This window comes from Esox lucius, chromosome 11 (genome assembly GCF_011004845.1).
Source record: "Esox lucius isolate fEsoLuc1 chromosome 11, fEsoLuc1.pri, whole genome shotgun sequence".
NCBI classification, from domain to species: domain Eukaryota; kingdom Metazoa; phylum Chordata; class Actinopteri; order Esociformes; family Esocidae; genus Esox; species Esox lucius.
Window position 1 is genome coordinate 10,198,770 of NC_047579.1, and position 26,588 is coordinate 10,225,357.

At 39.4% G+C, this 26,588-nt stretch overlaps 1 protein-coding gene across 1 annotated transcript; it reads right to left on the reverse strand.

Moving 5' to 3' along the window:
- Nucleotides 1-931: 931 nt before the first annotated feature.
- LOC114840308 (NACHT, LRR and PYD domains-containing protein 12-like) lies at nucleotides 932-26,342 on the reverse strand. The gene is made up of 15 exons (XM_034295443.1): nucleotides 26,222-26,342; nucleotides 26,022-26,126; nucleotides 24,397-24,478; nucleotides 24,026-24,254; nucleotides 19,683-21,471; nucleotides 19,004-19,177; nucleotides 16,426-16,599; nucleotides 14,294-14,467; nucleotides 13,071-13,244; nucleotides 11,807-11,980; nucleotides 10,832-11,005; nucleotides 7,335-7,508; nucleotides 2,454-2,500; nucleotides 2,227-2,297; nucleotides 932-1,175 (listed from the first exon to the last, which is right to left on the reverse strand). Exons 1-15 carry the CDS (start codon nucleotides 26,302-26,304, stop codon nucleotides 1,167-1,169), a joined length of 3,633 nt encoding a protein of 1,210 aa, XP_034151334.1. The 5' UTR covers nucleotides 26,305-26,342; the 3' UTR covers nucleotides 932-1,166.
- Nucleotides 26,343-26,588: the final 246 nt, after the last annotated feature.

A 26,588-nucleotide genomic window follows, 5' to 3' on the forward strand; every position in this document is an offset into this window, starting at 1 on the left:
GAAAGGAGAGGTGGACATTAGGAGAGAAATGAGAGGATGAGAGGGAGAACAGGAGAGGAGGAGAGGCAGAGGAGCAGAAGAGAAGAGGAAAGAAAGAGTGGAAGAGAAAGAGAGGAAGAGAGGGCAAGGAAAAGAGGAGCAGAAGGGGAAAGGAGTGGGAGACAGAGATAGGAGAAGAACTGAGGGGGAGATGAAGAGATGGAATAGAAGATGAGAGGATGATGGAGAGGAGAGGAAGAGAAAGACTGAGGAGGTGAATAAAAGAAGAAAGAGGAAGAGGAGCAGTGGAATAGAGGAGGAGAGGGTAACAGAGAGGAGAGGTGGACATTAGGAGAGGAAGTGAGGATGAGGAGGAGAAAGGGAGAGGAAGAAAAAGGAGAGGAGCAGAAGGAGAGACGTCGAGAGGGACAGGAGAGAAGAGGAGGTGAGGAAAAGAGAAGACAAGGAGGAGACAGGAAGAGAGGAGCACAGGGAGAGACGAAATGAGAGGAAGCAAGGAGGGAGAGCAAGGGAGAAAGACAGGGAGATGAAGAGAGGAGGAGAGGAGATGGGCAAGGGAGTGGGAGAGTAAGAGGAGGATAGGAGAGACAGAGGATGAGGAGGAAAGAGGAGAAACAGGGGGAATCGCAAAAATAGCAGAAAGGGGAGAGGAAGTGAGGAAGAGGGGGGGACAGGAGAGGGAGGTAGAGAGGAGACACTGTATCAGAGGGGACAGGAGAGGGAGGTAGAGAGGAGACACTGGATCAGAGCAGACAGGAGAGGGAGGTAGAGAGGAGACATTGGATCAGAGGGGACAGGAGAAGGAGGTAGAGAGGAGACACTGGATCAGAGGGGACAGGAGAGGGAGGTAGAGAGGAGACACTGGATCAGAGGGGACAGGAGAGAGAGGTAGAGAGGAGACACTGGATCAGAGGGGACAGGAGAAGGAGGTAGAGAGGAGACACTGGATCAGAGGGGACAGAGACACCCTGAAACACAGGAGAAGATGTGTGTGTGTTTTCTATCCATGTTTCTATCAGGTTCTGTTCACCTGGTGTGCTACATGGTTCTCTTTCTTCATGGTTAGTAGATCAGTTAACAGGAGGAGGTTCACTAAGTTTCTGTTGTTGGACGGTCAACTGTCACATCAATCCAATGGCTTTGGTGGTCTGTGTTTAGTAAAGTATTTACAGCATCTGTCCACACACACATGCAGGCGCACACACACACACGCACACACATTATACATAACACAATCCAAAATAATCTGTTTTAAAAAAAAATTATTCTGTCAAATCTGGGACACTGAAATTAATTTACATAAGCAGGAATGTTTTGTCAACAATTAAATAAATAAACATTCTACAGACAATGTTTACAAACACCAATGATAAACAATAACAACCAGATGAATGCTTTCTGAATGTGAAGGTTTTACAGACCAGTGTGGTGATTCATTCTATTGAATAATGACTCTAGCTTACAGGTTACATCTTCAGTGGTGTTTAATCAGGAATATTTACAGCCATATGATATATTTACTCACTACTAGAGAGTTATTGTCAGTGTTTTACTACGGTGTGTTTTACTGAACATGACCATGGTGTGGTAGGAGGTAGGAGTAGTGGGTGGGTAACAGGTGGACACCATCAGCTGATACGTCACTGACCAATGACCACTCAGGTTTCCTGTCTGAACTGGATGTGGTAATTTATTCTGTTTTACTACGGTGTGTCCTACTGAACATGACCATGATTAGAGTGAAACATCATGTTGTGTTTGACACAGGGACCATCTGACACAGAGACACTGAGGAGTTATATTGATAAACCCTGGATAGAGGGGCTCAGTGAATGTGGTGTTGAATGTGTACAGGTGGGTCAGTGTGTCAGAGGAGACCCTGTAGAAGGACAGAGTGCCGGCTGGCCAGTCCAGATACACTCCTACTCTGTGGGAGTCTGAGGAGGTGACAGGTATGACAGTTGTCTTATTATTGTGTCTGACAGAGTAACAGTCATCATAACAGTCCAGACTACAGGACTTGTCATTGTATCCAAGCCAACAGTCATCACCCTCTCCTCTCCTGTTGATTCCTTTATATGTCACTCCTATCCAAGCCCCTCCCCCACTCCTCTCTACCTCCCAGTAACAGCGTCCAGACAGACCCTCTCTACACAACACCTGTGGCCAGTCCTCAAATCTCTCTGGGTGATCAGGATACGGCTGCTCCTCTCTCCTCCATGTCACCTTTCTGTTCTCCTCAGACAGAGAGAGGTTTCTGTGTACTGTGTTTGGGTCCAGTGTGAGATCACAGATATCTGATGGATGAGACCAAGACACAATATTACACATCATCATCAATCAGATTATATACACACATGCAGAATGAAACAAATATGCACAAACTTACAGACACACACACACAGACATACACACACCAGCTGTATATGTGTTCTGTATAATAAATCACTTACATTTCTTTAGTCCTGATTTCAACCTCCACTCTCCACCATGATCCATACTGTGGAAGAAACAGAGGAGCAGACTGTCATTCAGTGACACACAACCTGTCTTACACACACACACACACACACACACACACACACACACACACACAACCACACACAAAACCACACACACCTTATATACCTGCAACACAAACATCCACACAGACATTACACCCAACACACACACATACGCACACACACACACACACTCACACACCACCTCTCCCTGTCCCCCTTCATAAACACAACACACTTGGGTTAGACGAATTATGCAATTATGATCAAAATTTCGATCTACACTTGGGCACTTGTTACACTTAAGTAAATGAAAAATGTAAGTAAATTAACGGTTTCATTCACTAATGTGAATTGGTTTCCAGCCCTTCAAAAAGAGATGATTGTTCATCACTAGTCAGGGTTCGTTGTTATTCAATGAAAACTGAAAACTGAAAGTCTGTGTTAGAGATCAAACATTAGAGGTATTTTATCCCTTTAATGTATGAAACAACACAGAAGAGTCATTCTCAGAATGAACAATATAGACCACATGGAAAGTGCAAACATACTTCACACAGGAGAAAAAGTCACTCAAGGCTTGATACATTTTGTACCCAAGTGTTTGAACATGGCAAATCATAAATGTTACTGCAATCACACACACACACACACACACAAACACACACCATATAACCTCTTAGTTTTTTTTAATTAAAAGTCCTCCGTTCTCCCAGAACATGTATCCTGCCTCGTCTCTGCAATGTTACACCTCGAAAACACACACCACAACCCCCCAATCACACACAACTCCCCAGTCATAAACAACACACAACCCCCCAATCACACACAAACATAATACACAACCCCCAATTATACACAAACACACCACACAACCCCCCAATCACACACAACTCCCCAGTCATAAACAATACACAACCCCCCAATCACACACAAATATAATACACAACCCCCAATTACACACAAACACACCACACAAACCCAAATTACACACAAACACACCACACAAACCCCAGTCACACACAAACACAATACACAACCCCCAAACACAATACACAACCCCCAATCACACACAAACACAATACACAACCCCCCAATCACACACTAACATAATACACAACCCCCCAATCACACACAACACCCCAGTCATAAACAATACACAACCCCCCAATCACACACAAATATAATACACAACCCCCAATTACACACAAACACACCACACAAACCCCAGTCACACACAAACACAATACACAACCCCCAAACACAATACACAACCCCCAATCACACACAAACACAATACACAACCCCCCAGTCACACACAAACACAAAACAAAACCCCCCAATCACACACAAACACAATGCACGACATCCCAATCACATACGCAATACACAATACCCCGAAAACACACTCAGACCTTCTCCAATAACACACCACACACAACTCTCCTCCAATAACACACCATACACAACCCCTCCTCCAATAACACACCATACACAACCCTCCTCCAATAACACACCATACACAACCCCTCCTCCAATAACACACCATACACAACCCCTCCTCCAATAACACACCATACACAACCCCTCCTCCAATAACACACCATACACAACCCCTCCTCTAATAACACACCATACACAACCCCTCCTCTAATAACACACCATACACAACCCCTCCTCCAATAACACACCATACACAAACCCTCCTCTAATAACACACCATACACAACCCCTCCTCCAATAACACACCATACACAACCCCTCCTCTAATAACACACCATACACAACCCCTCCTCTAATAACACACCATACACAACTCCTCTTTTAATAACACACCATACACAACCCCTCCTCTAATAACACACCATACACAACCCCTCCTCCAATAACACACCATACACAACCCCTCTTTTAATAACACACCATACACAACCCCTCCTCTAATAACACACCATACACAACCCCTCCTCTAATAACACACCATACACAACCCCTCCTCTAATAACACACCATACACAACCCCTCCTCCAGTAACACACCATACACAACCCCTTCTCCAATAACACACCATACACAACCCCTCCTCCAATAACACAACATACACAACCCCTCCTCCAATAACACACCATACACAACCCCTCCTCTAATAACACACCATACACAACCCCTCCTCCAATAACACACCATACACAACCCCTCCTCCAGTAACACACCATACACAACCCCTCCTCTAATAACACACCATACACAACCCCTCCTCTAATAACACACCACACACAACCCCTCCTCTAATAACACACCATACACAACCCCTCCTCTAATAACACACCATACACAACCCCTCCTCTAATAACACAACATACACAACCCCTCCTCTAATAACACACCATACACAACCCCTCCTCTAATAACACACCATACACAACCCCTCCTCCAATAACACACCATACACAACCCCTCCTCCAATAACACACCATACACAACCCCTCCTCCAATAACACACCATACATAACCCCTCCTCCAATAACACACCATACACAACCCCTCCTCTAATAACACACCATACACAACCCTCCTCTAATAACACACCATACACAACCCCTCCTCTAATAACACACCATACACAACCCCTCCTCTAATAACACACCATACACAACCCCTCCTCTAATAACACACCATACACAACCCCTCCTCTAATAACACACCATACACAACCCCTCCTCCAATAACACACCATACACAACCCCTCTTCCAATAACACACCATACACAACCCCTCCTCCAATAACACACCATACACAACCCCTCCTCCAATAACAAACCATACACAACCCCTCCTCCAATAACACACCATACACAACCCCTCCTCCAATAACACACCATACACAACCCCTCCTCCAATAACACACCATACACAACCCCTCCTCCAATAACACACCATACACAACCCCTCCTCCAATAACACACCATACACAACCCCTCCTCTAATAACACACCATACACAACCCCTCCTCCAATAACACACCATACACAACCCCTCCTCCAATAACACACCATACACAACCCCTCCTCTAATAACACACCATACACAACCCCTCCTCTAATAACACACCATACACAACCCCTCCTCTAATAACACACCATACACAACCCCTCCTCTAATAACACACCATACACAACCCCTCCACTAATAACACATCATACACAACCCCTCCTCTAATAACACACCATACAAGGTAAAAAATATGATTTCTGGATTATGAGTTTAGGAAAAATGTACAATAAGAGTGTTAGAATTGGGAAAACTTCTAGGTGTATCCTAGTCATTACCAGTTTGGCGTTTAGGGCTGGGTTGCGTTTTGGTATAAAGTTTAGGTTTAGGTTAGGTCTAAGTTCTCCAAAGGAATAGAGGAACAAGTGTAAATGTGTGTGTGTGTTTGTGTTAGTACATGAGTAAGTAAACACAAAGCAACATACGAAATATAGAAATCCACTTATTACCCCAAAATGAGCCCCCATATAAAAATAACATGCTTAAAAAGACACAAGAGATACAAAGTGCAAACCTCCCAATCACTGAAATTCATCTCTAACAATGTACATCCAGTTACTCTTTAAATAGTTCAATTATAAGGTTTTAATGTTGTCCCTTAAACAGTGAACAAACTATCCATAATGACTGTGATGATGGAATTCAGGATAGATTATTGGGAAGGGAAAAGGATAGAAGGATAGAAGCAGGAACATTGGGAAGGAAAAGTGACTGCATGTGTCACCCTGAGTGACTATTATAGAAATGAACTGTGTTGATTAATTATACCACTGTATAAGAGAGTGTAAAATCACCAGCTACCTACTGTGTTGATAGTAAAGTACTGAGTCCATGTATTTAGACAGTAGGAAAAATGCCAGATGTGTTAATACAGAGATAAACTAATCAAAGGACCAGGCTGATTGAGACCATAGTCATGTGTTTCTCAAAGGTCAGTTATTCTGTGAGATGTTGTCACACCTTCTTGTTCATACAAAAGGAGGTGTTTCTGAACTGTAGAGGTCAGGAAGGGGAGGGGTACTATGGACCCTGTGTTCTGTTTAGAAGCAGAGGTCAGGAAGGGGAGGGGTACTATGGACCCTGTGTTCTGTTTAGGACCAGAGGTCAGGAAGGGGAGGGGTACTATGGACCCTGTGTTCTGTTTAGAAGCAGAGGTCAGGAAGGGGAGGGGTACTATGGACCCTGTGTTCTGTTTAGAAGCAGAGGTCAGGAAGGGGAGAGGTTCTATGGACCCTGTGTTCTGTTTAGAAGCAGAGGTCAGGAAGACACAGGTGAACAGGGAGACAGTGGTGAATGTCTTTTTGCACAAGAAAAATTACATCTGTTAGGGAAACATCCAACAGGTCAGTGTGACCATTGTCAGGAAGTTGAGACAGTGGATCATGTGTTGAGGCAGTGTGGCTGATATGATGGGGAGAGGCTGAGATTAATACTGGGTTTGAGAGAAGAAGGGATACAAGAGTTGAGGTTAAGTAGCAGAAACGTTGATGTTGTGGTTATTATCAGTCAAAACAAAAACAGACCAGCTGATGTCTGAACATATTAACACTGATGGTCCAGTCATATTTAAATAATAATTAATATACATTATAAATAATAAATGTGTTTTCCTCAAATTCACAATTATCCAGCTTGATTTCATAGCAGTGTAGTTAGACTTTGAAACTGTGCTCATACTATGCAAAATGAGTGCAGGTAGGCAGGTCTGTATTTAACACAAAGCAAAACAACATGACAACTTTATGCCACATTAATGGAAAAGAAAACTTCTACAGGACTTACTTGAGTTTCTCCAGTCTCCAGTGTGGATCCTCCAGTCCAGCAGAGAGCAGTCTGACTCCCAAGTCTCCTGGATGATTGTAGCTCAGATCCAGTTCTTTCAGGTGTGAGGGGTTTGACATCAGAGCTGAGACCAGAGAAGAACAGCCTTGCTCTGTGACCAGACAGCCTGACAGCCTGCACAGAGATTATCATGTTATCATGATTTCATAAACGACTCACATTAACAAAAGTCTATGAACTTAGTAAAGTTCTGATGGGCAACCAAAGCTTCTTAAGCCCTTACAACATTGTAAACAAATATGAAATAGGTAATAAAGATTAATTTAGTCATTAAACAGTTCACAATAGTGACATCTCCAGATCAGCAATAAATCACTTGAGGTTACGAGTTCAATTAGAACGGGGGGGGGGGGGCAGTGAGTGAAAGCAACTTGGCATAAAAGACAGAACTGGGAGCATTTTGTAACAAGTTTTAAAAAGGCATTGAATCAAACAGAGATTCAGACATCATTGATCAAAAGGTTTGGTAAATTTGAAGCAGTAACTTCCCATTTTGAAACCACATGTTTGAAATGTATGACTAAATCAAACAACCTAGCCACGCTAATTAAATCTCAATTGAAAAAAAGCCACGTTTTCAAAATAAAACGGTTTACAAAAAAGAAAAAAACACACAAGTCAATTCTTTGCTTTCCAAGACGAAAGATTAACCTGGCGTGATGCTAACTCTGTCCAGCCTAAGTCAACTATCCACTTAAATGACAATGAAGAATATAAATTCTAGGTCTTTCAGTGTCCCAACCAGTAGATCTATAGATGTATAGAGATGTGGTTGTGCAATGGGTTAAAGATAAAGAAGTGGACATTTTTTAAATGTATTATGATATTAGGGAAGGTGCTTGTAATAGGAATATACAGTACAGTGTAAAAGTCTTAGACACCTGAAAGTTGAACTAAATCCATGTATTTGGGTAGTAGGTGTTTATCTGTACAACCCAGTTTCCTAAGAAGTTGTGACGCTGTGTAAAACACAGAAAAACCTAAAGCATTAATGTACAAATCATTTAAACCCCTATATTCAGTGAGTGATGGGACACATAAAGCCGACGCTCTGAAATATCAACCCAGATTGTTGGAAGCACAAGAGTCGAGGCTTGTATCCAAGCAACTAGATCACATGATTGATGGGGTTTGAAGCTTCAGACGTCCTTCAACCTTAACCAGCATTTCAAATGCATGGCACTTTCTGACAATGCTTCAAAACATATGAAACTTAATTAGATTACAGCCTCATTATCAAGAACTAATGAGATTCACAAGGAGGTGAATGTCAAAACATTTCTTCTACACGTCATTCATTATCAATAACAAACGGATATCCCCAATACTGTAGACTATTGTTAGAATGATGTTATAAGAATGGTAGGAGCGTCAGCTGGCCGATAGCTCAACATGTAGAGCTGTGGATGGATATGTCGATGTTTTAAAAGCCTCAGTATGAGTGACAATTAGGACTTTTCATACATCAAATACTCCCCACTGTAACTATTATACCTATAGGACTGTTACACACTTATGTAATGTAGCTTAATCTGTTGAGTTGAAAGTAACGTTTTAAGGCAAACATGTGTTGCAACATTTCTGTTGAGTAATAACCCTAAAAAGGGATGTTTTTTAGGCCTTTGCCTGCCATAATAACAGTTATAAACAGAAAATAATAATAAAAAACATTGTTAAAGTAAATTAAGTTAAGTTCAATTATGAAAACGGTGTTGCATGGAAAAAAAAAATGCATAAATATAATGAGCAAGTTAAGAGTGTTACCATGTTGGTTAAAACAGTAATCTGGCCCACGATGCTCTCTGGCATTTTCAATGTGGCCCCCCAGTGAAAAATATTGCCCACCACCGCTATCTTGTCATGTCAGCATTAATTAAGGGCATACATTTAAAACTGACATTGCCAATACATGACACTAGAATGTAAATCATCAAAGCTGACCAATAGCTCAACATGTAGAGCTGTGGATGAATATGTAGTTGTTTTAAAAGGCTCAGTATGAGCGCCAATTATGACTTTTCATACATAGTTTTGCTGCATTTGTAATTTCAACTGCATTTGTCATTTCTACATCAGGAATATTTGCTTGTCTGGTTTTAATTTCACATCTTAAATCAACCATTGGATCTACAGTATTTTATGAATGTTTAACTCCAGTGTTTCTCTGGTAGAGATGTATTATTCAGCGTATGATCACCAGGTGATTAATGATGTCTGAAGCTTTGTTTGATCCCATGTCTTTTTAGAAGTGGAATGTAGACGTCAATCTACTGACAGGCACTGTGGCTTTACTTCATGCCAAGTTATTTACTAATGATTCCCAAATCTATAACATACATGATAGCCAAGCTTATGTAAAGGTGCCATTTAGATGATAAATCTGACATTACTGTCACAGTGTTGAATCTGATTTTAGTTCAGGTTTTATGTGACAGCACAGATATTGAATAATTATATTTATTTACATATTAATTATGTTAATATTTTGTCTTCTGCCGCCACAATAAAACAATGATGCAAACTTTTTGTTGATCAGGAGATTGACCTAAATTCTCAGTGTGGATCATTGTTGTTTTCATGTTTGATGTCTTGTGTGTTGCTGTTAATTGTAAGTACCTTGTACCGTTGCTTGCATTCGTTTTGCTGCTGAAGTCAGCCCTTTTCATCCATTGTGTTTTTGTTGTGCTCTGTGTTTGTTTGATTAAAAAGATGGACACCAACTAACTCTGCCTCCCGTACTCCCACAACACCGTACCTAACTGACACTGGCCCACGATGCTCTCTGGCATTTCCAGTGTGGCCCCCCAGTGAAAATACTGCCCACCCCTGATCTATATATTATATCTTGTCATGTCAGCATTAATTAAGGGCATACTTTTAAAACTATGGATTTTACATTATTTGACAATACAGAAACTGTATGCCCATATTAAAGTGTCTGGGATCTTTTATATCAGCTCGGGAAACATTGGACCAAGACTTTACCTGCTGTTTAGATTTTGGTTCAATGTAAAAGCAAACACCACATAGACCGTGAGTCATGTTTTTACTTTTGCGATTGTTCAAATAATCTTGTATTAAGGTATAGAAGAATCCATTCTGAAAATAATCCATAGCAGCACCCCTTCTGGAGAGAAAATAATAATGTAATAATGTGTTGTTGTGTTTTCATGGAGGCCCTGCTGGTTGTGGGTGTTTCACCTCCATGTCTGATAGGAGGTCTGGTGGGGCTTCATCTATCAGACCTTTAGAAAATCCCATTGGGCAGGTGGTTGGGGACTTTGTCCTGCTGGGAGCTCAGGGCTGGTGGAGGTTCACCCATTGACAACAGCAGCTGTTTTTAGTCCCTTGTTGTAGTGTAACACCTCTGTTGTATTATTATATTGTTAATGACCACTATGTCATATTAAATATACAAATAAACTACTATTACTCACCTCAGAGTCTCCAGTCTACATTGTGGATCCTCCATCAAAGCAGAGAGTTTCTTCACTCCTGAATCCTCTGGCTGATTGTTACTCAGATCCAGTTCTTTCAGGTGTGAGGGGTTTGACTTCAGAGCTGAGACCAGAGAAGCACAGCCTTCCTCAGTGATTCCACAACCTGACAGTCTGGAGAGAGAATATCATCATGTCACAAACAGAACAATAGTTCAGAATAACATCAGAATATCCTCTATATACCACATCATTATCATGTCAGCATTAATTAAGGACATACTTTTAATTAATGTTCTCAGTCAATAAATATACAGTACTGTAGTTCAAGGAAGAGTAAGTGTGTGTGTGTGTGTGTGTGTGTGTGTGTGTGTGTGTGTGTGTGTGTGTGTGTGTGTGTGTATGTATGTGTGTGTATGTGTGAGGGGAGGTGTGGATCTGTGGACATCAGAGGGTTAAAATGAAAATTAGTTTGAATGGTTGATAAACCTGGAAAATAGGACTGTAACGATAATTAGACTAAATCAACTTACTTATCTAGTAAAATCTGTTCTGTTACGGCCTTTGATTAGTCAATTATATTTCCTATTAGAATATATACAGTATATTTGGAATCTCTGAACACAACAAACTCACACATTACCTGAAATATTTCTGATCAAACAGGCAGCAGTGAAATATACAGTGACCCAATACGCAGGTGAAACAATCTAATATATATTCAGTCTAATATATATTCATGCTGGTTTAATTATAGAAGTCCAGTGAACATTTATATTGTACCAGTTAACAGTGGACTTCACCAGGTGGTTGGGGACTTTGTCCTGCTGGGAGCTCAGGGCTGGTGGAGGTTCACCCATTGACAACAGCAGCTGTTTTTAGTCCCTTGTTGTAGTGTAACACCTCTGTTGTATTATTATAATGTTAATGACCACTATGTCATATTAAATATACAAATAAACTACTATTACTCACCTCAGAGTCTCCAGTCTACATTGTGGATCCTCCATCAAAGCAGAGAGTTTCTTCACTCCTGAATCCTCTGGCTGATTGTAGCTCAGATCCAGTTCTTTCAGGTGTGAGGGGTTTGACTTCAGAGCTGAGACCAGTGAAGCACAGCCTTTCTCAGTGATTCTACAACCTGACAGTCTGGAGAGAGAATATCATGATGTCACAAACAGAACAATAGTTCAGAATAACATCAGAATATCCTCTATATATCACATCATTGTCATGTCAACTTTACTAAAGGACATACTTTTAAAACTGACATTGCCAATACATGACCCAAGAATGTATAGAAATCCTGTATAGAGAATCATCAATGTTCTCAGTCAATAAATATACAGTACTGTTGTTCAAGGAGGAGTAAGTGTGTGTGTGTGTGTGTGTGTGTGTGTGTGTGAATGTGTGTGTGTGTGTGTGTGTGTGTGTGAATGTGTGTGTGTGTGTGTGTGTGTGTGTGTGAATGTGTGTGTGTGTGTGTGTGTGTTGATGTGTATGTGTGTGTGTGTGTGTGTGTGTGTGTGTGTTGATGTGTAAGTATAATTCTCAGTCAATAAATATACAGTACTGTAGTTCAAGGAAGAGTAAGTGTGTGTGTGTGTGTGTGTGTGTGTGTGTGTGTGTGTGTGTGTGTTAATGTGTATGTGTGAGGGGAGGAGTAGCAGGAATGATAATAAACAGACAAAGAGGTGTGGATCTGTGGACATCAGAGGGTTGAAATGAAAATTAGTTTGAATGGTTGATAAACCTGGAAAATAGGACTGTAACGATAATTATACTAAATCAACTTACTTATCTAGTAAAATCTGTTCTGTTACAGCCTTTGATTAGTCAATTATATTTCCTATTAGAATATATACAGTATATTTGGAATCTCTGAACACAACAAACTCACACATTACCTGAAATATTTCTGATCAAACAGGCAGCAGTGAAATATCCAGTGACCCAATACGCAGGTGAAACAATCTAATATATATTCAATCTAATATATATTCATGCTGGTTTAATTATAGAAGAGCAGTGAACATTTATATTGTACCAGTGAACAGTAGACTTCACCAGGTGGTTGGGGACTTTGTCCTGCTGGGAGCTCAGGGCTGGTGGAGGTTCACCCATTGACAACAGCAGCTGTTTTTAGTCCCTTGTTGTAGTGTAACACCTCTGTTGTATTATTATAATGATAATGATCACTATGTCATATTAAATATACAAATAAACTACTATTACTCACCTCAGAGTCTCCAGTCTACATTGTGGATCCTCCATCAAAGCAGAGAGTTTCTTCACTCCTGAATCCTCTGGCTGATTGTTACTCAGATCCAGTTCTTTCAGGTGTGAGGGGTTTGACTTCAGAGCTGAGACCAGAGAAGCACAGCCTTTCTTTGTGATTCCACAACCTGACAGTCTGGAGAGAGAATATCATGATGTCACAAACAGAACAATAGTTCAGAATAACATTAGAATATCCTCTATATATTATATCATTATCATGTCAGCATTAATTAAGGACATACTTTTAATACTGACATTGCCAATACATGACACTAGAATGTATAGAAATCCTGTATAGAAAATCATCAATGTTCTCAGTCAATAAATATACAGTACTGTTGTTCAAGGAGGAGTAAGTGTGTGTGTGTGTGTGTGTGTGTGTGTGTGTGTGTGTGTGTGTGTGTGAATGTGCGAATGTGTGTGTGTGTGTGTGTGAATGTGTGTGTGAATGTGTGTGTGTGTGTATGTGTGTGTGTGAATGTGTGTGTGTGTGTGTGTGTGTGTGTGTGTGTGTGTGTGTGTGTGTGTGAATGTGTGTGTGTGTGTGTGTGTGTGTGTGTGTGTGTGAATGTGTATGTGTGTGTGTGTGTATGTTTGAGGGGAGGAGTAGCAGGTATGATAATAAACAGACAAAGAGGTGTGGATCTGTGGACATCAGAGGGTTGAAATGAAAATTAGTTTGAATGGTTGATAAACCTGGAAAATAGGACTGTAACGATAATTAGACTAAGTCAACTTACTTATCTAGTAAAATCTGTTCTGTTACGGCCTTTGATTAGTCAATTATATTTCCTATTAGAATATATAGAGTATATTTGGAATCTCTGAACACAACAAACTCACACATTACCTGAAATATTTCTGATCAAACAGGCAGCAGTGAAATATACAGTGACCTAATACGCAGGTGAAACAATCTAATATATATTCAATCTAATATATATTCATGCTGGTTTAATTATAGAAGAGCAGTGAACATTTATATTGTACCAGTGAACAGTGGACTTCACCAGGTGGTTGGGGACTTTGTCCTGCTGGTAGCTCAGGGCTGGTGGAGGTTCACCCATTGACAACAGCAGCTGTTTTTAGTCCCTTGTTGTAGTGTAACACCTCTGTTGTATTATTATAATGTTAATGATCACTATGTCATATTAAATATAAAAATTAACTACTATTACTCACCTCAGAGTCTCCAGTCTACATTGTGGATCCTCCATCAAAGCAGAGAGTTTCTTCACTCCTAAATCCTCTGGCTGATTGTTACTCAGATCCAGTTCTTTCAGGTGTGAGGGGTTTGACTTCAGAGCTGAGACCAGAGAAGCACAGCCTTCCTTTGTGATTCCACAACCTGACAGTCTGGAGAGAGATTATCATCATGTCACAAACAGAACAATAGTTCAGAATAACATTAGAATATACTCTATATATTACATCATTGTCATGTCAACTTTACTAAAGGACATACTTTTAAAACTGACATTGCCAATACATGACCCTAGAATGTATAGAAATCCTGTATAGAAAATCATCAATGTTCTCAGTCAATAAATATACAGTACTGTTGTTCAAGGAAGAGTAAGTGTGTGTGTGCGAATGTGTGTGTGTGTGTGTGTGTGTGTTAATGTGTATGTGTGTGTGTGTGTGTGTGTGTGTGTGTGTGTGTGTGTGTGAGGGGAGGAGTAGCAGGTATGATAATAAACAGACAAAGAGGTGTGGATCTGTGGACATCAGAGGGTTGAAATGAAAATTAGTTTGAATGGTTGATAAACCTGGAAAATAGGACTGTAACGATAATTAGACTAAATCAACTTACTTATCTAGTAAAATCTGTTCTGTTACGGCCTTTGATTAGTCAATTATATTTCCTATTAGAATATATACAGTATATTTGGAATCTCTGAACACAACAAACTCACACATTACCTGAAATATTTCTGATCAAACAGGCAGCAGTGAAATATACAGTGACCCAATACGCAGGTGAAACAATCTAATATATATTCATGCTGGTTTAATTATAGAAGAGCAGTGAACATTTATATTGTACCAGTGAACAGTGGACTTCACCAGGTGGTTGGGGACTTTGTCCTGCTGGGAGCTCAGGGCTGGTGGAGGTTCACCCATTGACAACAGCAGCTGTTTTTAGTCCCTTGTTGTAGTGTAACACCTCTGTTGTATTATTATAATGTTAATGATCACTATGTCATATTAAATATAAAAATTAACTACTATTACTCACCTCAGAGTCTCCAGTCTACATTGTGGATCCTCCATCAAAGCAGAGAGTTTCTTCACTCCTGAATCCTCTGGCTGATTGTTACTCAGATCCAGTTCTTTCAGGTGTGAGGGGTTTGACTTCAGAGCTGAGACCAGAGAAGCACAGCCTTCCTCAGTGATTCTACAACCTGACAGTCTGGAGAGAGATTATCATTGTCAACAACAGAACAATAGTTCAGAATAACATTAGAATATACTCTATATATCACATCATTGTCATGTCAACTTTACTAAAGGACATACTTTTAAAACTGACATTGCCAATACATGACCCTAGAATGTATAGAAATCCTGTATAGAGAATCATCAATGTTCTCAGTCAATAAATATACAGTACTGTTGTTCAAGGAGGAGTAAGTGTGTGTGTGTGTGTGTGTGTGTGTGTGTGTGTGTGTGTGTGTGTGTGTGTGTGTGTGAATGTGTGTGTGTGTGTGTGTGTGTGTGTATGTTTGAGGGGAGGAGTAGCAGGTATGATAATAAACAGACAAAGAGGTGTGGATCTGTGGACATCAGAGGGTTGAAATGAAAATTAGTTTGAATGGTTGATAAACCTGGAAAATAGGACTGTAACGATAATTAGACTAAATCAACTTACTTATCTAGTAAAATCTGTTCTGTTACGGCCTTTGATTAGTCAATTATATTTCCTATTAGAATATATACAGTATATTTGGAATCTCTGAACACAACAAACTCACACATTACCTGAAATATTTCTGATCAAACAGGCAGCAGTGAAATATACAGTGACCCAATACGCAGGTGAAACAATCTAATATATATTCAATCTAATATATATTCATGCTGGTTTATTTATAGAAGAGCAGTGAACATTTATATTGTACCAGTGAACAGTGGACTTCACCAGGTGGTTGGGGACTTTGTCCTGCTGGGAGCTCAGGGCTGGTGGAGGTTCACCCATTGACAACAGCAGCTGTTTTTAGTCCCTTGTTGTAGTGTAACACCTCTGTTGTATTATTATAATGTTAATGACCACTATGTCATATTAAATATACAAATTAACTACTATTACTCACCTCAGAGTCTCCAGTCTACATTGTGGATCCTCCATCAAAGCAGAGAGTTTCTTCACTCCTAAATCCTCTGGCTGATTGTTACTCAGATCCAGTTCTTTCAGGTGTGAGGGGTTTGACTTCAGAGCTGAGACCAGAGAAGCACAGCCTTTCTTTGTGATTCCACAACCTGACAGTCTGGAGAGAGAATATCATCATGTCACAAACAGAACAATAGTTCAGAATAACATTAGAATATCCTCTATATATCACATCAGTGTCATGTCAACTTTACTAAAGGACATACTTTTAAAACTGACATTGCCAATATATGACCCTAGAATGTATAGAAATCCTGTATAGAAAATCATCAATGTTCTCAGTCAATAAATATACAGTCCTGTTGTTCAAGGAAGAGTAAGTGTGTGTGTGCGAAAGTGTGTGTGTGCGAATGTGTGTGTTAATGTGTATGTGTGTGTGTGTGTGTGTGTGTGTATGTGTATATGTGTGTGTATGTGTGAGGGGAGGAGTAGCAGGAAGGATAATAAACAGACAAAGAGGTGTGGATCTGTGGACATCAGAGGGTTGAAATGAAAATTAGTTTGAATGGTTGATAAACCTGGAAAATAGGACTGTAACGATAATTATACTAAATCAACTTACTTATCTAGTAAAATCTGTTCTGTTACGGCCTTTGATTAGTCAATTATATTTCCTATTAGAATATATACAGTATATTTGGAATCTCTGAACACAACAAACTCACACATTACCTGAAATATTTCTGATCAAACAGGCAGAAGTGAAATATCCAGTGACCCAATACGCAGGTGAAACAATCTAATATATATTCAATCTAATATATGTTCATGCTGGTTTAATTATAGAAGAGCAGTGAACATTTATATTGTACCAGTGAACAGTGGACTTCACCAGGTGGTTGGGGACTTTGTCCTGCTGGGAGCTCAGGGCTGGTGGAGGTTCACCCATTGACAACAGCAGCTGTTTTTAGTCCCTTGTTGTAGTTTAACACCTCTGTTGTATTATTATAATGTTAATGATCACCAGAGATGGGGACAAGTCACACATGGTCAAGTCCAAACAAGTCTCAAGTCTTAATCATTAAGTCTCGAGTCAAGTCTCAAGTCACAGTTCAGATAAATCAAGTCAAGTCAAGGGTTCACCCTAAGCAAGTCAAGTCGAGTCCTTATAAGTTTCAAGTCAAGTCACAGTACTAAAGAGATGAACACACACACACACACACTGTCCTCTGTTTCTGACGTGCGCTCGGTGCGAAGCTCGATTTCAAAATTAAATATTTTTCTCCTCCGCGGTACAATTCTTTGGGGGGACGAAGCGGAGGGATCTTGAATCAGCCTGAAGGGGTTGTATTCGCTATAACAACCGCCTCGCTATACCTTATCCCGCTTATTACATGGCTACCTACCAAATAAATCTATAATTTGACACAAAATATTGATTTCAAAAGGAATTTATTGATTTAAAAACGACTGTATTGCTTCCTCTAAAGAAAATAGTCCGTTCCGTCTCTGGTTAGAATCCTGCTGCGTCCATAGCAACGCGCTGTTTTTCATGGCAACGGTCAGTTATCAAGAAATAAAACGCATTCTGCACTGGAATTCAGCCAATCCATGTAATAAGGGCTAATAATAACAACCTTATAAACTAATTATTGTGACTGAAAAACTGCCTAATATGTAATTACGCTGTAATTATTCTTGTCTGTATGAGTAAAAAATAAAAACCTCTTCGAAATGTTTAGGTGCTAGTAATCACATCGGCGCCTCCATGATAGCCTTTCATGCAGTAAAGTTAACTGTTATGGTGTAAGCACATTGCTTTTTAGTTTCCACACGCAGTCCACAAACACTTGAAAATGCCCACATTTAATACAGACATTATAGCCTACGTGTAATAATATACATGCCCGCTCATTTTAAGATGACCATCAACATTAAAATTCAGGCTATGCCACTGTTATAGTCAAATTCCCTTACATCTATTTACCAGACGTATTCAGTAATGATAATGGTCACATTTCTAACAAGGCCAAATTATGACAAACAAAAGATTAATTCATTACATTAGTAACTTAATCGTTATAGATCTAGTGAAACTGAATATAAAGAGATTACTTTCTTACCTTTCCTTGTGAAATTTGACGTTGTTGCATATTTTGCATCTGGCAAATCTTTTTTTATTCACACGGTCCAGTTCAAAGTCCTTGTATCCAAACGATACTATTTGTGGAGCTCGACTAACGTTACTGTCTGCCATGTTTGGCGCGGTTTGATTTGTGCAGCGTTAAAGGCACATACGCTGATTAGTGGTGCTGATGTCACAACATATAAAATAATTGTATTGCTGTTTGTTTATTATAAGTTCAAGTCATTGTCGAGTCTTCCACTTCAAGTCAAGTCAAGTCTCAAGTAACTTGTTCTCAAGTCAATGTCAAGTCATTTTCATACTTTAATCAAGCAAGTCACAAGTCCTGAAAATTGTGACTGGAGGAGTCAAGTCATGTGACTCGAGTCCCCTCACTATGTCATATTTAATATAAAAATTAACTACTATTACTCACCTCAGAGTCTCCAGTCTACATTGTGGATCCTCCATCAAAGCAGAGATCACAATCACTCCTGAATCCTCTGGCTGATTGTTACTCAGATCCAGTTCTTTCAGGTGTGAGGGGTTTGACTTCAGAGCTGAGACCAGAGAAGCACAGCCTTTCTCAGTGATTCCACAACCTGACAATCTGGAGAGAGAATATCATCATGTCACTAACCGAACAATAGTTCAGAATAACATCAGAATATCCTCTATATATTACATCATTATCATGTCAGCATTAATTAAGGACATACTTTTAAAACTGACAATATATGACACACAAATGTAACCTCCTATCAGTGTTGTTGTTAGGCCTGGGCGTCTGGGTGTATAGCCACAGAACTTTTATGAAAAGCCCCTTATCTCAAATTGACCAAAGAAAATAATAATAAAGAAATATCCCCATATCTATTCCTCTATAATTCTGATGCATTATGACAATGTAGACGTGTACACTGCTAGTGTGTACATTCACAACCCTGTACTTCCTGTCTGGGGGGAGGGCTAAACCCCAAATGTATTGTGATCCCAGCGACGCCTCTGCTTCCTATTTAGAAAATCATCAGTGCTGTCATGTCAGTAAATATACTGTAGATGTAAAAAGAGAGTTTGTGTTGGGGGGGTGGGGGCATTTTCATGACTGTACTTACAGAGCAGTTCTGCAGGTTTGGATCACTGGCAACAACCCCAGAAGACCTTTCTCTGATGTGAAGTATTTCTTCAGGTCAAACACATCAATCTCCTCTTCTGAAGTCAGTAACACAAAGACCAGAGCTGACCACTGTGCAGGTGACAGTTCTTCTCTGGAGAGACTTCCTGAACTCAGGTATCTTTGGATCTCCTCCACTAGAGAATGGTCATTCAGTTCATTCAGACAGTGGAACAGATTGATGCACTTCTCTGAAGAGGGATTCTCCCTGATCTTCTCCTTGATGTACTTGACTGTTTCTTTATGGCTCTTTGAACTGCTTCTGGTCTTTGTCAGTAGACCTCGTAAATGGTTCTGATTTGACTCCAGTGAGAGACCCAGAAGGAAGCGAAGGAAAAGGTCCAGGTGTCCAGTCTTACTCTGGAAGGATTTATCCACAGCAGTCCTGTGAAAATCTATTTCAGGTATTGTCCAGAGGAGACGTGTTATGAAAGTTGATTGTTGTTCATCCAATAGATTCTTATTGCTGTTTTTGAATGTTAGAAACACATAGACAGCAGCTAGAAACTCCTGAATACTCAGATGGACAAAGCAGAACACCTTGTCCTGGTTCAGCCCACATTCCTCTTTAAAGATCTGTGTACAGACTCCTGAGTACACTAATGCTTCACTAATATCAATGCCACACTCTTTCAGGTCGTCTTCATAGAATATCAGATTGCCTTTCTGTAGCTGGTTAAAAGCCAGTTTTCCCAGTGTCAGAATGTTCTCTTTATTCCAGTGTGGATCGGTCTCTTTTTTCCCATCATACTTTACATTCCTGTGTGTGGACTGAAACACAAGGAAGTGTGAGTACATGTCTGTTAGGGTCTTGGGCAGCTCTACTTTATCATCTGTAGTCAACATGTACTCAAGGATTGTAGCAACGATCCAACAGAAGACTGGTATGTGACACATGATGTGGAGGCTCCTTGATGTCTTTATGTGTGAGATGATTCTGCTGGCCAGGTCCTCATCACTGAATCTCTTCCTGAAGTACTCCTCTTTCTGTGGGTCATTGAACCCTCTCACCTCTGTCACCTGGTCAACACACTCTGAAAGGATCTGATTGGCTGCTGCAGGTCTGGTAGTTATCCAGAGGAGAGCAGAGGGAAGCAGATTTCCCTTGATGAGGTTTGTCATCAGCACATCCACTGAGGTTGACTCTGTCACATCACAACAGCTCTTGTTGTTCTTGAAGTCAAGGGGCAGTCGGCACTCATCCAGACCATCAAAAATGAACAGAACTTTGTATTTGTTGTAGTTAGTGATTCTTGCTTTTTTGGTTTCAACTGAGAAATGATTGATGAGTTGGATCAAACTGAGATGATCCCCTTTCATTAAATTCAACTCCCTAAAAGGCAGCGAAAATACAAATTGGACATCCTGATTGGCTTTTCCTTCAGCCCAGTCCAGAATGAACTTTTGCACAGAGACAGTTTTTCCAATTCCAGCAACACCCTTTGTCAGCACAGTTCTGATAGGTTTGTCTTGTCCAGGTATGGGTTTGAAGATGTCATTACATTTGATTGCTGTCTCTGGTCTTGCTTGTTTCCTGGTTGTTGTCTCAATCTGTCTCACCTCATGTTCATTATTGACTCCTCCACTTCCACCCTCTGTGATGTAGAGCTCTGTGTAGATCTTATTGAGAAGTGTTGGGTTCCCTTGTTTAGCGATACCCTCAAATAAGCACTGACACTTCTTCTTCAGGTTAGATTTGAGATCATGTTGGTAAATCACAGCAAGCTCATCTGAAATAAATAACCCAGATGATATTAATGATGTTTCTATAATAAATAACAGAGACTTGCGGCAAACTGGGGTTCAGAACTGCCATGTGCACATTTACACTTGTACACTATACTTAATACTTACATTATACTTAATAATTATATTATACTTAATATTTATATTATACTTAATGCTTACATTATACTTAATAATTAGATTATACTTAATACTTACATTATACTTAATACTTACATTATACTTAATATTTATATTATACTTAATGCTTATATTATACTTAATTCTTGTACATTTTCTACCCTCTTCTATTTGCACTTCTGGTTAGATGATACTACATTTTGTTGTACTGTTCAATGACAATGAAGTTGAATCTAAACTGAAGTGCCCGAAAAACTGGTCCAGGTGAGCCCATTCAAAATACATAGCAACGCCAGCCATGCACGTCATTGGTTGTGTCTGCCAGTGCATATACAGTATAAAGCGATAGACATCTGTAGATGCATGTAGAGCTGTTTCCACCGTGAGAATGGCAAGTTATCACAATTTAAGCTATTTTCAACCCAGATTAATAGGTGGAGCTTGTGAGATGGGTCATAGCATTTCAGGGGTAGAGAAGTTTGGATCTCCACACACTACCATTTAAAGGGTGTACTGTGAATACAAGAATTCTGGCCAAACATCTAACTGACGACAGCAGTATGGCCATAAACAGACTGGGAGAACGTGACCAGCATCAACTAGCAGGAACTGTATCACGTGATAGACCTGCAACACTGCCTCAAATAACATCTGGATTCAATGCTGGGCCCTCAACAAGCATCAGCATGAGGACTGTGCAATGTTCCCTCATGGATAAAGGTGCTCCCATGGGAGACCAACCAAGTATTAGACAGGTGTACCAGGTTTTCTGGCATTTCAATGTAATCTAAAGTTTTTCTTAGGATATGCCCTGTTATGGAAATTTTGAACTAAGGTACATTTGGGAAATGTCTGTCTTTCCATTGGCTGGTTTGTAAATCTTTACTTTGATTGTGACACACACGTCTGTATAATATCAGAGGATTATTAGGTACTTTGACCATGTTCTCCTGACTAGACCAAGAAGAGTGTCAGTCCTTTTGTTCCTCAGGAATGTGATCCTTGGGGGGAAGTAGGAGCAATTGTCTTCTTTAGGTAAACACAACAGTAAACATTATGGCAGGAAGGATAAGGTGGGGGGACAAGCCGCCCTTTGGGTTAAACCTATGTGACACAAGACAGATGTGAAATAACTTACCTCACCCCTTTTAACTGTAATAAATAGGGACTGTTCATGTATTAAGATAGAGACTCCTCGGACTATTATGTTTGTAAGCGTTTGACGCGTCTCTCTTATTTGCAAATAATGAATAAAACTGTTACATTTTGCCATCACAGCCCCCAGGTTCAGTCTCTACAGTAGAGAAATACTTGTCAAATCTCAAACAGGGCCAATCTGTCACGGTTAGGTGAGCAGCAGCGCCACCGTTCCGTGCACCTTCAGTTTCCCATCACTCACGAACACATCCCGGACTGTCACGTTTTCAATCTTTCACACCAGGTCCCAATTTGTATCGTTAGTAGGTGTTTAAATGTTTCCCCTCTGCTCCTCACATGGTGGATTATTGTTGCTGTCATTCTGTTTGTGTGTACTGTTTGTGTGTACTGTTTGTGTGTACTGTTTGTGTGTACTGTTTGTGTGTACGCTGTTTGTGTGTACGCTGTTTGTGTGTACGCTGTTTGTGTGTACGCTGTTTGTGTGTGTGCTGTTTGTGTGTGTGCTGTTTGTGTGTGCGCTGTTTGTGTGTGCGCTGTTTGTGTGTGCGCTGTTTGTGTGTGCGCTGTTTGTGTGTGCGCTGTTTGTGTGTGCGCTGTTTGTGTGTACTGTTTGTGTGTACTGTTTGGATATAAGTTGTTAAGACGCGTTGTTGCGCACCTTTCTTTTCATACAGTATATTAGTTATCGTTGTCCGTTCGTGTTCGTTTTTTTTTTTTTTTTTATTAAACCCCACGAACGAGAGAAATGCCTGCGCCGGGTTCCGTAACCAACACTACACCACAACTCCAACATTACACAATCACAGGTATTGGCTTTTTAGACATGGTACTTAATCAACACTAAAAGCAAAATCATTTTGAAAACAAATGATCACATGGACACGGATTGTAAACTAGCTACACAAAGCTTTGTAATCTACCGCAAAGGGAATCTGATTGCTGTTCACTAGAAGAGTCTGGTGTTTCAGCCTTTGTAAAGGTGCCTATGGTATTTCTTGGCAGCTCATTCATCATTTGAGATTTAAAGTGATTAAATCTCAAATCTAGTGAAAAGTCATTTTCAATTTTGATATTAATCAACGTGTTATTGTGATAACTGTGTTTAGTCAATATATCGTGCACCTCTAATTGTTAGATATCTGTCTCTCGTCTCTTCACTTGTTTCTATGTTAAGTTCTTCAACACAGAAGAGGTTGTTATACGTTGTCTCAAGGTCACTATAATATCATTTGAAACATTCAACAGTAAAGTCAGACTTACTTTTCTCCAGTGTGTCAGCAAGATCCTTCTGGTTCATGTTCCTCAGGACATGCAGTGTGATCTTCAGAGCCCCCTCTTTGGCACTGCTCTCCTGCTTCTCATCTTCAGGGTCCACACCTTCCTCATCCTCCCTCTGACTCTTAAATCCTTCTGTGAGATCTGAACTCAGCATTGTCTTAAACCTCTTTAACTCTTTCTTCACAAATATCATGATATTCTGTTCAAGTAACTGAAAGAGAGAGAACAAGTTCAAATTAGACTGAAATAAAGTTAATTAAATATCAGAACAATATTAATAAATGTATGAATGATTGACATATTAACTTTACATGAGGTATACAGAAACAAATGTACATAACAGGACCACATACACTGAATATAGAAGACAGGTCTGTTTGACTCTGGACAGATTCACCAATGAGAATCTCAGACTCTGATCTCTCCTGTTGGTCTCTGTGGACAAAACATGACATTACATCTACACTTCTAGAGTTTGTACAGACTCACACACAGTTTTGTGCTTCAGATTTCAGGAGTAACAATGTTTTATAATTGCTACCATAATCCAACACTGACTATTGTATCTCAATAGAAACATGTCGGCTCTTAAAACCCATTAACTCACAAGTAAAAACCACACAAAGGTGATCATAAAGATCGACCTGGATATAGTATTGTGAGAAGATGAAAGGAGTCTGAGATGGAAGATTATTTTTTATGAAGAATTTAACTGATTCTCTGGTTCTTTTTTCAATATAATATAAGTCTCATTGGTCAAGGCCATACCACAATTTTAAATCGCAAAGATACTAAAAAATATTTGTAAAAAAGGCATTGGAACTCATCTCCTAATCTCAATAGAATTTTTTGAAATGTATTATGTTTGACAAAAAAAGATTACATGTACATTGTTGCCCCGTGTGTGATACCGATAGCCAACTTTTCAATGCTAACATCTATTTATAATGTAATGAAACTATAAAAACGCTCTCACAAAATAACAATTATATCGTACATACAGTCTCCTTAGCTTGGTGTTTCATATCGTATGTTTTATGAATTCCTCACCTTCTATATAACGTTTTAAATAATGTTCTGTTTCCTCAGCCTTTGTTTATTTGTCTTGTTCTCTGTCTACTAACTGACTACTAGACAGGCTGGTGAGAACAACAGTAGAGTGAGAGCGGGTTAATCAACTACTAGAGTAAGTGTCTCCCTCTGCTGGCCGAGACAAGACAAACAACCCCTGAGTCATTACTAAGAATATAAAGTCATTATGGATAATAAAAACAACACATGAAAAGTGTAAGCTAACAATTTTAAGATTATACTGATGTGTAATACATAAGTTGAAAGTGTAGTTTAACAACTGAATTATTACACTAAAATACCATAATTCAGACCATAATTCCATGTTATAAGTGGAAGTACCTTAGTAGGACTAAACATTTTCCATATTTATAAGGGTAGACTTTCATAGTATATTTTTTTTTAAACAAGAAACAGTATTATGAATAAGAAAAACAACACTGAGTGATGGAAAAATTTTATCGTTTCTGTGTTTATATTATGATGTCTTTAATGTTATCTTTATAAATGCTTTTTTTAAATGTATGTACTTTGTAGAGTTTTGGTTTGGACTTAGGAGTGATTGGTGTGTTTGAACCAACTCAGAATCTTTGACTCTTAACTGTCTTGTTTAAATGTCAAAATAAGGACATATTGATTTTGTAATTGAGGATGTAATTATTATTGAAAAACATGTACACAAAGAATTATTACACATATAAAAAGTGTAAGTTAACAATATAAATATTATACTAAAACCACAGCACTGATATGTAATACACATTTTGAAAGTTTAGTTAAACAATTTAAATATTAAACTAAAACACCAATAGCATCAATATTAAATACAAACCTGGATTTAAACATTAGTAAACAGATACAACAGTATCTAGAACAAATTAAAACCCAGCTTCTCTTTCTTTCTCACCCTGAATCTCCTGTTTTGAAGTTCAAAGGTTGACCCATAGACCAGTCACTCTTCATGGACACACAACTGGGCACAGGGGAGGCTGGTCTCTTCTGCCGTTTTACCCTTCAAAACAACAGAGGGAAATATTCAGTCACTTTTCTACTCTGACCTCAGATGTGGAAATCCATTCTCAAACCAAATTATTATTATTATTTCACCTTTTAGCTGTGGTGTCATGTTCACCAAAAATATAGATTTTAGGGGCAGAGCCCTCAAACTCCCTCTCCCCAGTAAGACTCATTTTAGAGGCAGTCCCCTCTTCTCACACTCTGATTATACCTGTAAGCACATAATGGAGAGAAACACACTTCCTGGATCAAGACTCAAAGACTAGAAGACACAATGTCTGGATCAGATACAAACTGAAGAATAACAAGCATTACTTTTAATCAAATACCACTAAATAACAAACACAGAATTCAATTATGCTTTAACTTTTACATAGATTTTACTGACAACAAATCAACACATTTGAGAACGTGGACTGAATAACTACATTGATGTTACAGCACTTTAACACTGATA

Bases quoted from the DNA above. Each gene is read 5' to 3' on its own strand.
- LOC114840308 (XM_034295443.1), bottom strand. From the start codon at position 26,304: ATGAGTCTTACTGGGGAGAGGGAGTTTGAGGGCTCTGCCCCTAAAATC. The intron at 24,255-24,396 runs GTATGTGGTCCT...TCTCTCTTTCAG, and splicing joins ACCTGTCTTCTATATTCAGT to TTACTTGAACAGAATATCAT. The intron at 11,981-13,070 runs GTGAGTAATAGT...TTCTCTCTCCAG, and splicing joins TGTAGACTGGAGACTCTGAG to ACTGTCAGGTTGTAGAATCA.